Source organism: Tachypleus tridentatus, chromosome 10, assembly GCF_004210375.1.
Source record: "Tachypleus tridentatus isolate NWPU-2018 chromosome 10, ASM421037v1, whole genome shotgun sequence".
NCBI classification, from domain to species: domain Eukaryota; kingdom Metazoa; phylum Arthropoda; class Merostomata; order Xiphosura; family Limulidae; genus Tachypleus; species Tachypleus tridentatus.
Genome location: NC_134834.1, coordinates 182,524,415 through 182,542,223, shown reverse-complemented (window position 1 = coordinate 182,542,223; position 17,809 = coordinate 182,524,415). Strand labels below are relative to the sequence as shown.

Below are 17,809 nucleotides of genomic sequence, written 5' to 3'. Positions count from 1 at the left end.
CCTAACTACTCACCAAAAAAAATCAAACTAAATGAACCTGAACAAGCAATCAAAAATACGAAAAACAAAGCACCGGGAAATGATAGAATACAAACAATTATTCTCAAAAAAGGCACTCCAAAATTATTTGACCACCTATTAGCCATATTTAACTTATCTCTATACTCTGGATACATCCCAGTTTCTTGGAAGCAAGCTAATATTTTAATGTTCCACAAAGAAGGAAAACCAGCCAATAAACCAAACAGTTATCGACCGATCAGCCTGACCAGCTGTGTAGGCAAAATTCTCGAGAGAATAATAAGCAATAGACTCTCCACATTTTTGGAGATTAATTCAAAATTACCAGAAGAACAAAACGGATTTAGAAAATATAGACAAACAACAGATCACTTAATTAGGCTAACTGAAACAATAACAAACAGCTTTAATAAAAAAAGAATGCACTGTCGCCTGCTTCCTCGATATCGAGAAAACATTCGACACTGTATGGCACAATGGTCTTCGGTTCTGTATGTATAAAATGGGACTACCGCGAGGAATTATTCGCTGGTTATCTAACTTTTTGGAAAATAGAAAATGTAGAATAAACATAGAGGGAACTTTCTCGGAGTTCTTTACTCCAGAAGCTGGAGTCCCTCAAGGAGGGATGGTTAGTCCTATTCTCTTCATCATGTATGTAAATAATATGTCACTCAAAGACCCAAACCATGGATACGCGTCTCAGTTCGCTGATGATGTAGCAATTTGGAAAAGTGCACCTACACCAGAAATAGCAACCACTAACTTACAACAACAACTAAATAGATTATGTGAATATTGTGAAAAATATAGAATTAAAATAAACACAGCGAAGACATAATTAGTAATATTTTCAGAATCAACGAAACATCAAAAAGTTCAACCTCAGATCTACATGAACGGAAAGCTTCTCTAAACTGATACATCTGTAAAATGTTTAGGGTTAACATATGATTCGAAACTTACATGGATATAACATGTAAATAACATAAAAACTAAAATTTGGCGAAGAATAAACTATGCTAGGAGTCTAACTGGTAAAAACTACAGAACAACACCAGAAAACATCAGTAAAATATACAAGACATACATAAGACCTGTAATATACTATGCAGCTGCTGCATGGATCAATGTAAGTGTAAAACAAATACAAACCAAACTCCAAACATTACAGAATACACTAATTACATCAGCATACAGAGTACCTAAGACCACTTCATCAAAGTTCATGTACAATTATTCAAATACACAAACAATACCAGATAGACTTCTACAGAAAACAATAAAATATTTTGATAAAAATTGGCGACAAAATGAGTTGTTATGTGAACTAGACAGGTATTACATATATAATGAAGAGAGACCTAAACATCTTTCTCCGTTAAATATATACATTAGATTATTAAGACAAAATCATTTAAAATAATAATAATGGTAGTAGTAGTAGAATACAGATAAAATAAAACAGGCCACCTACGTTCCAGACTTATTAATTAATAATAACAAATAAATCAAAGAACAATATAAATGGACATTGTCCTGAAAAGGACCTGACTAAATTTATGATATCACTCCAGCCATTCTGTATTTAAATCGAAATATATATTAATCTGGCCACTCCAACAAAGTCATGGAAGGAGGAAGAAGTCTAGTGTACCTGACCCTACTGGGTATACAAATAAATACACCCAAATACCAGAGAGAAAGAGAGAACAAGAGTAAGAGAAACACATACTGAGAAACAATAATCCAAAGATCAAATATGAACATTTCAAAATAGAAATAAAAAATAATAATATTTTTCAATATCTAAAACGTAATTTAAATGAAGATCATTGAGCCACTGGTTTACATTTAAACATGTGTGTTCTATTCAATGGAGCACACATTAAATACTGCAAGAAGATGATAAACAATCTAGTCGGGACATGAACCTAGGACTTCTGAGGAAAGAGACCAATGCTCTAATACTGAGCTATCCAGAACAATAAGGTGCATTCCGTTACAAATATACCAAAATTATCGAGATAACTAGTTCTTTGGAGAAAGGACTTGGGCTCAGTTGTTGGCCCCGGAATCTCTTTACACCTATCACACTTTTCATGTGAAGTTAAACGTTTTCTCACACTAATTAATGCGTATATTTACTTTTAATACTACCAAAGGTGCTTTATACGAAACCTTATTGATAAAGTTTTGCAAAAAATATAGCTACAAGTTCCTGCTTAATAAAGGCGCGAATTTACAGGGTGTCCCAGAAGTCTGGACCGTAAGAGAAAATACACATTTCATTTTTAACCTATTTATTATTCAAACTACATACCATAAACAACCCTATACAAATCAATTTTTGGTACACTGTGCCATCAGGGTATTTTTTTTTATTGAAATTCATACGACGGACATTATAAATGTGTTTGTTTCACTTTAAGAATACAATGTGTGTCTTCCATATGGGTAAAGATTTATGGGACACCCTTTTTCAGCCACAGGCAAATGACGTCAAAAAACACGTTTTACAGTAAAATCTGGCATGCTGGGAGTTTTCGTAACATTAGTAGGGCAATATTGCAAAGGGCGTAACGCTTCCTCCAAAGGGCGGCACTCTATCACTAAATCATGCACATAACCACTGCCTAGGTAACTTTTATAATAACATGATAAAATAACAGGTTTTACCACCAAAATCGGTGAATGTATAACCTATCTATAAATATAGTTCTTAAAAATACCGTTCACGTGACGTAGAAAACGCAACTATGTTCCCCAATGTCTTGTCCTCTGGAAGAACAGCGTTGAGTTTACGGACTTACAGCACTAAAATCCGAGGTTCGATTCACTGCAAACAAACAAATCGAATGTCTTCAAGCGATACATTTAAGTTCAAACATAAAGGGTGAAAGGTCTCGCCATTGGAACTCAAGAACAATACAGAATTTCCACGGGTTCAGTCAAACTCCAGAGGCAATTACAAAACCACGTACAAAACAAATCGAAGTAAGAAACGTTTTATTTCCACAGTTCAGTGTAGAACAACAAACAGTTCAAAACAGAAAGAGGCCTTGCATGGCCAGGTGGTTATGGCGCTCGACTCGCAAACTCCATCCCACAAAACATGCTCGCCTCTCATCGCTGGCGTTATAATGGGAGGGTCAATCACACCATTCTTTGGAAAAAGGTAGCCAAAGAGTTGTCGGTGGGTGATGTCTTTCACTGCTAAATCAGGGACGGCTAGCGCAGATATCCCTCGTGTACACGCACATTTAAAGAACTTATGTTCACGTACGTGTAACATTTAGCTCGAGAGAAACTAGAGACCTACGTGCATTTTGTAGAAACTGTTCACCTATGTTTTTATGGAATATGTGCTGGCGTTTGTTCATTTTTTTCTCTCTCACTATGATCACATTTAATTGTATAAAAAAAAACAGGATACAATTCACATGAAAATTTTGCCTTAAAATAAAACGTAAAGAATCACTTGAGTAACTTTGGTTTCAACTGATTATATTCTGATTTATTACTTTCGTACAGTCAACAACAGTGTGGTTAAATCACCGAAGCTCTTAGATTCTAGTGCAACAACAGACAATTATTTAAACAGTTACGGGCATGGCATGGCCAGGTGGTTAAGATACTCGACTCATTACCTGAGGGTCGCGGATTCGAATCCCCGTCACACCAAACATCCTCGCCCTTTCAGCCGTGGGGCGTTATAATGTGATGGCCAATCCCACTATTCGTTGGTAAAAGAGTAGCCCAAGAGTAGGTGATGGGTGGTAATGACTATCTATCTTCCCTATAATCTTGCACTGCTAAATTAGGGACAGCTAGCGCACATAACCCTCGTGTAGCTTTGCGTGAAATTAAAAAAAAAACTAAACAGTTACGAACACTTTGAGTTTTTCATACCCAAATCTCGACAACAAAGAGCACTTTAAGTCTTGCCCATATAATAAGTGGCGTAATTGATAATTTATGCATTCATTTGTACATGTCAGTGTGTTTGTACACGTTTACATCACAAAAAGGTGGCGCAAACAAACCCGTTGTGCTATAAAAGATGAACTAATTACAAAAAGGAAGTAACGTCATGTATTTTCTGGGAAATACCTGTCTCTAACCCATTTGTAAAGACATGCGTGAACAAATGAAAGCTGGCAAAGCAGTGAAACCAACAATAGGCGTAATACACTGCGCTATTCTGTGGTAATTCACTGGACTCATGACGCTAAAATTCGGATATCAATACCATTGATGGGCACAGAGCGAAGAGCCCATTGTGTAGTATTGTGCTTAACATCAAACAAACAAATCAAATCTGTAATTTGACGAATTAAGATTGATACAAAAACTAAATAAAAACCAGTGTGCTCTGTTTTTCGTTTTTATTTAATCAGATACGTTAGGCCTAGTGATGCACGGTGTATTATATGAAATAAATAAAATATAGCATCAGGGCTTTTCTCTCCTCAGTATTCCAACATAACAACGTCTGAACAGACACGAATCTTATCTCCTCCCCCCCTCCAAACAAAAGGTAATCCAATGAACTCTGACGCAGCAATGAAAGCAGTTTATGAATTAATAAATATTATTCATAAAACGTAGTGGTCAAAGGTTAAATTTCGGGGTAATAATTTAAGAGTTTAAGAGCGTGTGAAATGTCAGGACACGCTTTGATCCCTGTTCAATGCTTATAGTTATGGGAAGGGTCGATAACCCTGTTTTTTCTTTCTTATGCTTCAATTCCGCGTTATCTTGATTTTCTATAGTGAATAATCTATTCATAATCGATCTCATGACAAACATATACGCCTCGCTAACTTTTTCTTCTCTTAAAGAAATGACAATCGTCATGTGTAGTAGCGCCACGTCTTCCTTACTGATCAATTCGTGTAGTTTAGATTTATAAAAAGTTATACTGATGGCAGCCATGTTATATGATCCCGGTTTAAAAAAATATCGTACTTTCTTTATTGATAGTGAAATTTATTTACTTAAAAAGTCAAAAGTCAAAACAAAGTGTCTTCCAAACTATCGGTTTCTCATTTTAAATCGGTATAGTGTAATATTCTTTTCGACCGTGGGTTTTAATCGGGTGTTTTTTTTTCAGTTTCAAAATGGTACAGTTCTTCAGTCGTGCACACATTTTCTTAGATGAACAAAGTTTACAAACTCGGGTTTCCGTTTCTCAATCATTAGAACATTACTTATTATTGCGTTAATATCAGTTCATTACAGTGCATGCTGGGTAACAACGTTTTAAATTATTTTTCTGCATTTGATTTAGCTGATGTAATAACTATTACTAACTCTAGATGGCGTTACAAGTAGCAGTTCAACAACAAATTTAGGATGAGCTTGCTAAAGATTCCTGTATGAATAATGAATATCACTAGATAGCGGAAAATAAATAATTTACATAAAGACAACTTACAGGTAAGCAGTGTTGAGCCCCTGCAAGGTTAATGTAATTATTTTACTTCAGCTATTCAGTTAAACCATATATTTTGTTACTGCACCAGTCGGTGTAGTAGACCCATTAAATCTGATAAATATATACTGGTAAACAGTCAAGTTAAAACAACCCTCGAGAGTATATCTTTATATATATATATATGTTTCTAAGTACATAATTATAGAGATTTAAAGGCAGTTATATACATAGAAATAGAAAAACGTCCTGCACGAGAAACAAAACAGGTTTAAAACCACTTCTCACAAAACAAAAGAAAGCAATAACAACAAAAATTACAAACAAATGTGTAACCATTTTTGTATTGCTTGGATTTTCTCGACAATCAGATATAATTTTCTAAACCTTTTTAACCTTTCGATATCCTTGACTTTACAAACTTACCGAAAATTTTATTTCTACAGACTAACAAAAAATGTTCAAACATAATGGTGCACTTCTAAACAATCGTGCAACAAAGGAAACACAGATGAAAAACGATATTTATCAAACTTGTGGCTGAAACAATGCTTGAGCGATATTTTATTATAATACCACTACCAAGCAAGCTCAGTACATACTTTTAGCCTGTTTGTAACTTTCAGAAAGTGTTCATATAATATCATGTTTCACAGACTCAGTGTACCAAACGTCTAATGAATAGAATAGATTAAAAGCCATTTAACTTTGATCGATTGCACGCTATATTAGTTTCCTTTCTATTTCACATTATTTATGTATGTGTGTTAATAGGAAGACTGATTCTATGACTTTGAACCCTTTTAATGAACGGATAATTTTGTTTGTAGTTTGAAAACATTAACTGTTTAATATCTGTATAAATCCATAATCCAACGTGCATATCAAAGATTTTTCTCTTCCACATAACAGAGTACGTCTCAAACATGTATTCAATACAACAATTAGCATACATGGTTTAAGTAAAACCTTTTGGACATGTTTTTAACGATGAATATTCCTAAAATGAGGGCCTGGGTAACCCGAGGGTCGCGAATTCAAATATTCTTCACACCAAACACGCCCGCCCTTTCAGCCGTGGGGACAATACAGTGTTACGATCAATCCCACTATTCGTTGGGAAGAGAGTTGCTCAAGAGTTGATGGTGGGTGGTGATGACTAACTGCCTTCCCTCTAGTTTTACATTGCTAAATGAAAGATGGCTAGTACGGATAGCCCTCGTGTAGCTTTGCGCGAAATTCCAAAAAAAAAAAAAAAAATCATATAGTGTGTCCACCCAAGTCCACACCTTATGTCGCATGTCTGTCACAGCTTGAAATAGAACTTGATCTACCACTTATATAATTATCATAAGACTGGAATATAGTGATAAAGCACGAGTTCCTAACACTCACTCTAACACTGTTTCAAGTTTTCTTACTTGTAACTAATTGTTCTCTGGTCTCAGTGTAAAGTTTTAAAAATGAACTTAAAGAAACATTGCGCAGTTTGTTTGTTTTTTTGTTTAAATTAATCTTAGCCCAGCATGGCTAGCTGTTCGGTAGTAAAAGAATAGCCCAAGAGATGGCGGTGGGTGGTGATGACTAGCTGCTTTTCCTTTCTCTTACACTGCTAAACTAAGGACGGCTAGAGCAGATAAGCCTCGTATAGCTTTACGCGAAATTCGAAAACCAAACGAACATAATAAATCTAGCTTTATTTCCGGGATTGTACGGTATATCGACATACCAAAATAAATATTTTTGCATTTGTTGTTTGTTTTTTAATGACAAAGAAAAGCAACGCTACTGACAAACTTTTAATTTATTTTAAACTAGTTAGTATATGATGTTCATTTTTTCTAATATTTCCTGACATACGAATAATATATCTGACTGTATGTTCCATATTCCTCCAATAGAAATCTGTTAAAACCTTACCGTGTTTTCTTCGAGCGTCGTATCCTGGAGGCACCTGACGTCATCAGGAGAAGCAGGGGCACTAGGCGACTTCCTTGGCTCCAAATAATTAGTCCGTAATTGTAACAATGGCGCTGAACACGACTTAAAATTATTTTCCCGAAGAAACTGTTTAGTACGAGGCGAAGGTGGTGTCGCGAATTCGTCATTCTCTTTACAAGCTTTCCGTTTCACAGAAGTAGCAGTTCGTCCTGACGTTTCGCTACTGTCTTCCGTTTGCTGAACAGGTGTTAATAAAGTTTGGATCTTAGCAGAGGATCTATTGTCCTCTATTGGCTCCCAGGTTTTCAAGTCTCTACTCTTTTCAGACAAGTTTGAAATAGTGACGTCATTCACATTTTGTACTGCCTTGAACGTATGTTCCTCACGAGAAGTTATTTTAGCAGTCTCGGTCAACGTGCGCTGTTCAACGTTGTTTGTTGCTTCTCTGTCTTCATCTTGGGTTGAATAACGCACGTCAATTCCATCCTGATGACCAACTGACATACTAAATGAATGTTGGGCAGCAGACAATTTATCAAAGGAATAGTTCTCTTCCACAGTGGCGCGTGACAGGTCATCGCTTCCACGCTCTGAATGGGAGGAGCATTCCGAAAGAGATAAACTACTACAACTTCCTTTTCTCCAAACCCCAACAAGCCTGATTGAATTTCTGATTCATCATTAGAGTGACCGTCAATGCTTTTCGTTGGCGAAGAACTTGAAATATTGTCCAGGACCCCTGAAGTATTGAAGGATGACACTGAAGGCAGACTTTCCTTTGAGCAGTAGTTTGAACCTGCTAATGTTTGAGGTAGTGTCCCACGCTCAGTAGAATCGCCCTCAGTCACCCACCTGCAGGTGAAAACGGTTCTAATGAATTGATTACGTAAAGAAATAGTTCCCTAATTGGACGACCAACTAAAAAATATATAAACTACACACTTGATGAAAAATTTTTAAGCTAGGCTATTGTTGCATTGTTTTTAATTGGAGCAAAGTCATATTGAACCATGTGCTCCGTCCATCATTGGAATCGAACCCCGGTTTTTAGCGCCTTGAGTTCGTAAACTTACCACTGTTCCGCCAGGGGTCATCATGCCACTGACTGAGATCAACTCGTAATGAATACAACGTATCACAGAATGATAACAGAAAAGATTTAAAAAGCTTTTAACAACATTGTCTTCCGGTGAGTCAGAGGTAAATTTACGGTGTTACATCGCTAAAATTGTAAGTTCAATGCCCCATCTTAGACAGATAGCCTAATTTAACTTTTCTGTAAAATAAACAAAAAACACAAAAATGTTATATTTTTGGATAAAATTATACCTTATTGAATCATATTTATCAATTTCTGAACATAGTTTTATAATAATAAAATAATTTAATTTACTAAAAGTGTTTTCCTTTTTTTAATATCCTCTCATGAAACGATAAGCAGTCCTCTCAACAGATGTCTTAAAATAACTATTATCGGCACATATCGACATGAGGTTTAATGTTAGTCTCATTTTCTTAACACTATGCTAAAGCTTTGAATGAATGTATTGACTTTGATTAATGAAATTCGACTATGTTGCCTCTAACCTTCCAGATAAGCATGACATTTTCTCCGTCATCGCTTCAAAAGAAGGAAATTCTTGTCCTGATGAAGGTTTATTTACAACTTTAATTCCCTTAGCGTTGTTTCTTGACGGGTAACCAGGTGGAGTTTGATGTAGACATGTGTCCATTTTACTCTCTATGTCTTCTAAACCCTCTCCACTCTGTTCTACCTTTAAAAGGCACTGTAAATACAAACAGACAGATTCGTGATGACGAGAAACCTACTTTAAATAAAAATGTATCTCAGAACGGCTGGTACGGGTATTAACACTTTAACCAAAATAAAGCAGAAAACAACGTTTCGACCTTCTTTGGTCATCTTCAGGTTAACCTGAGATAGAAACAGGAAGATTGTGATTCATTACAAAAACAGGAAGATTCTCTAAGCGTACTGATAGGGTCTACCATATTCACCAATATGTAAATGCATGTACAACTACTAACACTAATAGGATTTTGTTTATGTTTATTTGAATCCAGTGGATTTTTTTGTAGAGACGTAAAAGGGTTAAGAATACGTGTAACGAGATACAAAGAGCTACAAAAGCACACAGTCTTACCAATAAAGACATCCAATCAAAATAAACCAAATCCTGCGACATGTAACCGATAGAGTTTCGAATTGTTTTACTAAAGAAACGAAACTGAATTTATTTCTAATCGATTCATAAAAATATAGAGATTATCATTTGTGAAACTTTTAATCCGACTAGATCGAATCTACTTACATATACCCCTGTTGTGGGGAAATTAGTTAAATCAAAATTATACCTTCGTTGTTTACTATGAGTTTATCCAACATGCATTTTAACGTCAAGAGTGTTTGTGGTGACAGAAGTTCCTGCTTACAACGATCCCACGTCTCAAACAAATCAGCAGATTTAACGTTAGCGTTGTTATCATGTTACTTGAATACAACTTACGTTGAAATATATGTATATATAGTAGTATGTTTTTAACGAGTTGTTGTTTCTGAAAAGAGTTGATGGCATTCACAAAAATGTCGTTTTCCATTCAAGAGGAAAATCTCTTTCACTAGAAGTTCGTACTTCTTAAGAAAAGGTAGTTCACACTTACATCCCATAGTTTGTGATTCTCAACCAATAGGAAAGCCACTTTTCTAAATTATTTTGTTTCTCAAACAATGCCTCATAGTCTTGTCGGTTTTATAAGAAATATTATATGAATAAACAATAGAATGAATAGCAGTCAAATAAAGACACCACAATTTTATTTGGTTGTCCTTTTTCATAGAAATTTCAATTCGTGGAGCGCCATGAGAATTAAAACTAGAAAGTGAAATCAGAAAGCAGCATAAGAGAACTCGTGATAAAAACGCTTGAATTATATATATGTACAAGCGAAATTGGCCTGGAAAATTGGTGACTTATTTAGGCTTAGCAAAATAGTGTTAATTAAATTGGCCTAACTGAATTCAAGATCAAATTATAACCACTTTTCAAACATTGTTTCTTCCATGTAGTTGACTCATTTGGAGAACCGTGTGTTAAGACAACAGTTTTAATAGAATCTTACTGACTTATTCAGTAAGCTAAGTTTTTAAATAAGAGCGTGAAATTCTGGTATGAATTTGCTTTGTGTTTACTGCTAACACATTTACTTATCAAAATCACTAAGAATACTGTCCTTGTTATCACTTATAATACACTTGGTGAAGACATTTTCAATTAATTTCCTATCATTCATCGTTTCAAATAAACAACGTAAACAAATGTTTTCCTTAAAGTTTCTCGTCATATCTGACTTAACATTGTTTCAATAGATAAGTGTTTTAGATGTCAAGATCAGAACTTAGTTTGAATATGTTCGATGTTCCAAAAAGAAATATGTATACATACGTGTGTGTGTGTGTGTGTGTTATTTTAAAAAAACTAAGTCTATATAGAACAATTTCACATCTACTTACTGTTGTGGTGGATTTTGAATCTTCGACCACCGAATGTATGTCTGAACATTGATGTAATTTAAGTGGTAAACATCTTTCACTGTTCTTCAACGTACGCCTTTTCTCGTTAAAGTCATTATTAGCAGTTTCTATCTCAGCAGATGCAAAATGAAAAGTAGCTTCCGATGTTACTGGCTCGGTAACCCTGTGCTGATTATGCACGTTTAGGTATGTTGATGTTAGATCTTTTTTCTCTCTTGTGACCCACTGATCCGTCGTTTCGTTTCCGTAATTCAAAATGTCTTCTTTATTCTGAAAAGAATCTGTAGCCTTTTTGCTCAAATACGTCTGGCAGAAGTTCTGTTTGGAACCTGGTAGAAGATCATCGCCTTCTTCTTCTTCGGTAAGCACATCTGGGGCAAGGTCATCAGAAGAAGAGTCAAGGGCATCAGAAAATGTAAGAGATTCATCTTCAACAGATTCTTGTTCTGCAGACTTCCAGCTGTCAGTGGTTGAAGTTTTACCCAAACTTATCTGGTCCTCATCATTGGTCAAATCCAGCTCCAATTCATTCATATGATTTTTCGAATAGAAGATAGCAGTTTCTCTGGTATTCTTCATTTCGGGAAAAGAAATGCTTTTAATATTCATCTTACGGAACAAACAACCATCTACTGCTGTGTGAGAATGAATCGTAGTTTTATTATTGACATGCTTCGTTTCTTCTTTGGGATACAAAGGCTTGTTCTCTTCGAGAACAATTTCCCCAGACACATCACTGTCACTCTTCGATCTTTGTTCTTTTTTTCCTTTCCGATCTTTTACTGTTGAATCATTACTGTCATGTGTTTTGTCTATTGCAGTTAAAAAATTCCATAGCGATGACACATCGAGTTCATTGGAAACTCCAGCTTTCTTACAATCAGTGGTGTTTTGTTTCGTATCACAAAAAATATTATGATGGTTCGGACCTGGGATTGCTTTTACCTGAAACTTGGTCTTCCCTTGAGTATTTACAGGATTGTCAAAGTCATCTTCTGTGACTAGTTGAATAGCATTACTTTTCTCATCTGAATTCGTCTTTGCTTGTTCTTCGCGATCAAGTTTTTTCTTTGTACCTATGATTTCTACCAGATGCTTAGAGTCTACTTCAAGTCGAAGATTTTCATCTGGAGTGGAAGAAAACTTATTAGGCGATTCTTTATTTTCCAGACATGTTTGAACACCAATCTCAGCTCGCAACTTTGGTGGAGGATGGTTGCTCTGTATCTTCTCTCCATCTGTGCTTCTTTGAACAAAGTAATCACTATCGTTGGTTTGAACAGCAGTTTCACATTTGAGTTTTTCTCCGTAAATGTCTGAGGGTATATTGTCCACAATAAAAGTGTTTTGGCTACAGGAAGGTTCACGCAAAGGACACGATAATCTTCGAGTTCTTGTAAGTGGAGGAAATGCTTGTAAAACGCCAATTCTTCCCAAACTGTCAGGATAGGAGAGCTGCCTTGTCACTCTCGGTTTACCCAAACATTTGTTTCTGAAATTGTACTTGATGCTATATTTGCACACGTTGTTTTTATGAGATGTGGAATAGCAAGGTTCCGTCGCATACATTTCATCGTAATTAAAGCTTATCCCATGTTCTTTTTCTGCGTTACTTTTGAATGAATCGTACTTGGTGACAAATAATTCCAATGGACTAAAAGGTACAGAACTGTTGTCATCATGGTCGTTACTTGAAAACGTTTCGTCAATTTCTTTAACCAGATTATTTGCCCAAACAGACAATACCTCCACGCTGTCTGTGGTGGGTGGACTGGGAATTAGCTGTTGTTGTTTTCTCGCAGGAACAGATAATAATCTGCTTTGTGTGTTTGGATATACATGTGTTAACCTATTGTTTCCTACGATATCCTCACATTGATAAGGATTATTTGAAGAATAACCTATTTCACTGAGATCGGTTAACTCCAGACTATTGTATCTTTTACTCGCATGAAACTTTCCAACATCAGGGTAAAAAACCTCATCATCATCATCATGATCACCTGAAACTATCTTCTTGCAAACACTAGGATGAAAATTATGTTTTTCATCCAGTGTACAAGACAGTTCTGGACTACGATATGGATGCTCAGGACTTGAAGGACAAGACAGCTTTCTTCCACATTTGCCATATCCAGCGACTGGATCAATCCCAGGAATGAGTAATTTCGTAAAAGGAATGTCCGAAACTTCACGAATAGCCTTCCTTTCAGGGACTTCGTTCTTAGAATCGCAGTTCTCAGTTCCACCTTCGCACAGTTCGAGGTCTTCAAAGGCTCTTCCAATTTCTTCCTGAATTTGAAGATAAATAAAGTATTTGAATGTGTGTCGAAAGTTTGAAAAAAACAAGAAAAAATGGGTGGACAAGATAAAAAAGGGGTGGACAAGATAAATAAAGTATTTGAATGTGTGTCGAAAGTTTGAAAAAACAAGAAAAAATAGGTGGACAAGATAAATAAAGTATTTGAATATGTGTCGAAAGTTTGAAAGAAAACAAGAAAAAATGGGTGGGCAAGATAAAAAATGGATGGACAAAATAAAAAAGGGGTGAACACGATAAAAATGGGTAAACAAGATAAAAAAGAGGTGGAAGAAGTAGTAAAATTGTATAAAACAAGCAGTGGTTGTACTGTTTGATGACGCTTCCAACGTGTTCATCACCAACATTCTGGGTTCACAAGTGTACGTCGTGTAATAGGAACACATAATCAAGTGTTGTAATATTCCCTTTAAATTATTACGATTATGTTTCAGAAGCGACCATTAAAGAAAGAAAAAGAGTTATTAATTTATTCCCACTATTACCTGCTTTCTTTAATATAAAGTTTAGATTTTGAAAGATAGCTTTAAAAGGGTTAAAATTAATATCTTGTTACTAATTAAATGCATGTAGAGATTGATACTGTAGGATATCTTGTTTGCTGCAATTGTGGGAGCGTATTTGGGAAACTGCTTATTTAAACACGACATAAACATGTGTTTTTGCACGTGTACAAAACGTGTTGTCACAGTAATAGTAAATCACATCCTACGCTGTTTGACGATGCTGAATGAAAACAGAACGGGCACAGGAATTTCTATAATAAACAAAAGAAACAGGCTTTGTGTTTCAAGTTGAGTGAGGCAGTATCGTTTCTCATACTCGTGGTCTCTTTTGTACTAACATCATGAAACTAAATTTGAAGATAATTCCTAAACTTTTCTATGATACTTTGCACACTACTTAAACAGAATCGGTTCGAACAAGTAGCAAATGTATTGTGTATCTCAGACTTTAACCTGTAGTTATTGACTGCTTTAACTTTTAGTCTGTTTGTTTGTTTTATTATAGCACAGCCATATCGGGCTATCTGCTGAGTCAACCTAGGGGAATCGAATCCCTGACTTAGCGTTGTAAATCCGTTATCGACTGCTTTGACTTTTAGTGTGGGCCCGGCATGGCCAAGCGTGTTAAGGCGTTCGACTCGTAATCCGAGGGTCGCGGGTTCGAATCCCGGTTGCACCAAACATGCTCGCCCTTTCAGCTGTGAGGGCGTTATAATGTGACGGTCAATCCCACTATTCGTTGGTAAAAGAGTAGCTCAAGAGTTGGCGGTGAGTGGTGATGACTAGCTGCCTTCCCTCTAGTCTTACATTGCTAAATTAGAGACGGCTAGCACAGATAGCCCTCGAGTAGCTTTGTGCTTAATTCAAAACAACAACAACAACTCAATTTCATAACATTTTGTTCACTTTTAAACAAAAAGACAAGACAGATTTATAAACTAACTGTGCTGTTAATACGGTATAGAAACAACTAAACACTATGAACTTAACGGTCAGTTTCCTGTAATCAAGTCAACGTCCCAATCTCTGAAGAATCTTATCAAACATTTTAAGCTATTTAAACATCTAGTGGAATGAATGTCTCAAATATTTGATTTTGCTACAATAAAACAAAGTTGAAGGCAAAACAGTTAATTAGTAACCTAAATTTTAGGCAAAATAATATTTCAGTGTACTGAGATAACTATGACTGGACATTTTCTTACAACACAACAAGGGTAGTTCTGAATTTCAGTTTGTTTGTTTTCTGTTTATTTCTTTCCATCGATAAATCTAAATACAAAAGGTGTAAGAAATTAAAGTTTTTCTCACATTTCATGTTTTTTTTTAACTTCAAGTAAAGAGTACCTAGTATTAAAGACTCGGCATGGCCAGGTGGGTTAAGGCGTTCGACTCGTCATCTGAAGGTCGTGGGTTCGAATCCCCGTGGCACCAAACATGCTCGCCCTTTCAGCCGTGGGGGCGTTATAATGTGACAGTCAATCCCACTATTCGTTGGTAAAAGAGTAGCCCAAGAGTTGGCGGTGGGTGGTGATGACTAGCTGCCTTCCCTCTAGTCTTACACTGCTAAATTAGGGACGGCTAGCGCAGATACCCCTCGAGTAGCTTTACGCGAAATTCAGAACAAACAAACAAACAAACCTCGTATTAAAAATGAAAAGCAGCCAAATAGTGGTATGAACAACCAACTTTCACTCGTTAAATTTTTAAGTATTTCTGTTTTGCTAAGAAAGACACATTTCAGCGACTGTACTAACATCATAAAGGTCAATGTATTGTTAAACTGAATAATCGTTTATAATCTGCTAGTTGAGCAGTTTATTGTATTTTACGAAAAGAATACAAGTTTGAAACGAAAGGCCGTCGCCCTTGACCACCTATGAAAGACCCTAAAGCTCAGCAGGGGAAGAAGAAACCGTTTAGTCCACCGCCTTAGTCCTCGAGAGATTGGTATCAAGAAAGGAAAGGACAACACAGACCGCCATAAAACCCTAAGTTGCGAATACATTAAAACAAGGGAACAACTTGGATATGATCAAAACAGGACAAACAAGAAAAACGTTCTTGACATTTATTACGTGATCGCAGATCCAGATATGAAGTGTAAAAGAAACTTGGTAACGTAGTTCGAGAATTAGAGGTTCAGAAACGCAAAACCAATGTCAACGCAAAATAACTTCCAGTTTGTGTGTTCCAATCGATTACAGTTAATAGATCACGATTAGTTCCCATTTGTGGTTCATTATCTTAGAGCTTACATTTAATTGGATTCCTACTACATCACATCAATTCCCATTTGTGGTTCATTATCTTAGAGCTTACATTTAACTGGATTCCTACTAGATCACATCAGTTCCCATTTGCGGCTCATTATGTTAGAGATTACATTTAACTGGCTTCCTACTGGATCACATCAGTTCCCACGTGTGGCTCATAATGTTAGAGCTTACATTTAGCTGGTTTACTACTAGATCACACCAGTTCCCACGTGTGGCTCATAATGTTAGAGCTTACATTTAGCTGGCTTACTACTAGATCACATCAGTTCCCACGTGTGGCTCATAATGTTAGAGCTTACATTTAGCTGGCTTACTACTAGATCACATTAGTTCCCACGTGTGGCTCATAATGTTAGAGCTTACATTTAGCTGGCTTACTACTAGATCACATCAGTTCCCACGTGTGGCTCATAATGTTAGAGCTTACATTTAGCTGGCTTACTACTAGATCACATTAGTTCCCACGTGTGGCTCATAATGTTAGAGCTTACATTTAGCTGGCTTACTACTAGATCACATCAGTTCCCACGTGTGGTTCATAATGTTAGAGCTTACATTTAGGGTTAAAATACACAATAAACATAGCATGTGGTAATCACAATAAGTGAAAATGAAATACATATATATAAGTATATATACTTATGTATTTACCTATTATTATTATTACTCATTACGGTAGGAAGCAATTTTTAGGTAGTCAGACCATTGCCACAGCTGAAGAATGTGACACATGATGTGGGAAAAGCATGTCATTTCTAGGAAGACATGCCTCTAGAACATTGTTGAAAATATAATACTATAACATTGAATCTTGAGCCATTTAAATTATAAATAGTGCATTGACACGACAAAATATATTGAATTAAGAAACCAAGTTTTAATACCTAAGTTATAGCTACACCTGCCATCCAGGACCCGGCATGGCCAAGCGTGTTAAAGCACTCGACTCGTAATCCGAGGGTTGCAGGTTCGAATCCCTGTCGCACCAAACATGTTCGCCCTTTCAGCCGTGGGGGCATTACCATGTGACGGTAAATCTCACTATTCGTTGGTAAAAGAGTACCCCAAGAGTGGGCGGTGGGTGGTGATGACTAGTTGCCTTCCCTCTAGTCTTACACTGCTAAATTAGAGACGGCTAGCGCAGATAGCCCTCGAGTAGCTTTGCGCAAAATTAAAAAAAAAAATCCATGAAAAAGTGGTCAGACCATGGTCTAACTGGCCCTGTTACTAAGTTTCTATAAATCCATATTCAAATTGCACTGATCACAAATAGTTATTTATAGAATTCAAAAATAAATGTTTTATAATAAATTTTGTACAAGATATAAAATTCAAACTTTTTAGAGACAAAAGAAAACTAAATTTTTTAATAGTCGAGTCGTAATTACGGCCATTAGCTACGTTAACTTTCAGTGTGTAATATAACAACACGGAAGCAACTGAGAGATTTCCCAAAATACACGAAGGTGATAAAGATCGAAGAAATGAACACATTTCAAAAACCGGAGTAATTAGTCAATCTGGACGTACAATTCTGGATGTAATTAATTCCATGTGTACCCAGCAGTTTTATTACTTTCATAGCGATTTAACTTAATATTAATAGACTCGTTTCTTGCTACATGTACTGTATTAATTATCGTTCTTTGTCAGTTCGTAATGTGAATAACAAACATGGTAACATGGGGCAACTCTTAGTGAGCAGTTCGTAATGTGAATAACAAACATGGGAACATGGGGCAACTCTTAGTG

The 17,809-nt window shown here is 36.0% G+C and overlaps 1 protein-coding gene across 2 annotated transcripts in view; it reads right to left on the bottom strand.

The window, feature by feature from the left end:
- The window catches only part of LOC143231073 (stAR-related lipid transfer protein 13-like), a 170,774-nt gene that overhangs the window by 105,490 nt on the left and 47,475 nt on the right, over window positions 1–17,809 (bottom strand). For both annotated transcript variants that reach the window (XR_013016766.1, XM_076465607.1), the window contains 3 exons: window positions 10,932–13,244; window positions 8,987–9,186; window positions 7,379–8,251 (listed from right to left, as the gene is read on the bottom strand). Coding sequence is in view for 1 of the 2 variants with exons in the window: in XM_076465607.1 (XP_076321722.1) it covers window positions 7,379–7,903 (525 nt within the window). In the remaining variant the exon portion in view is untranslated. The remainder of the gene's footprint in view (window positions 1–7,378; window positions 8,252–8,986; window positions 9,187–10,931; window positions 13,245–17,809) is intronic.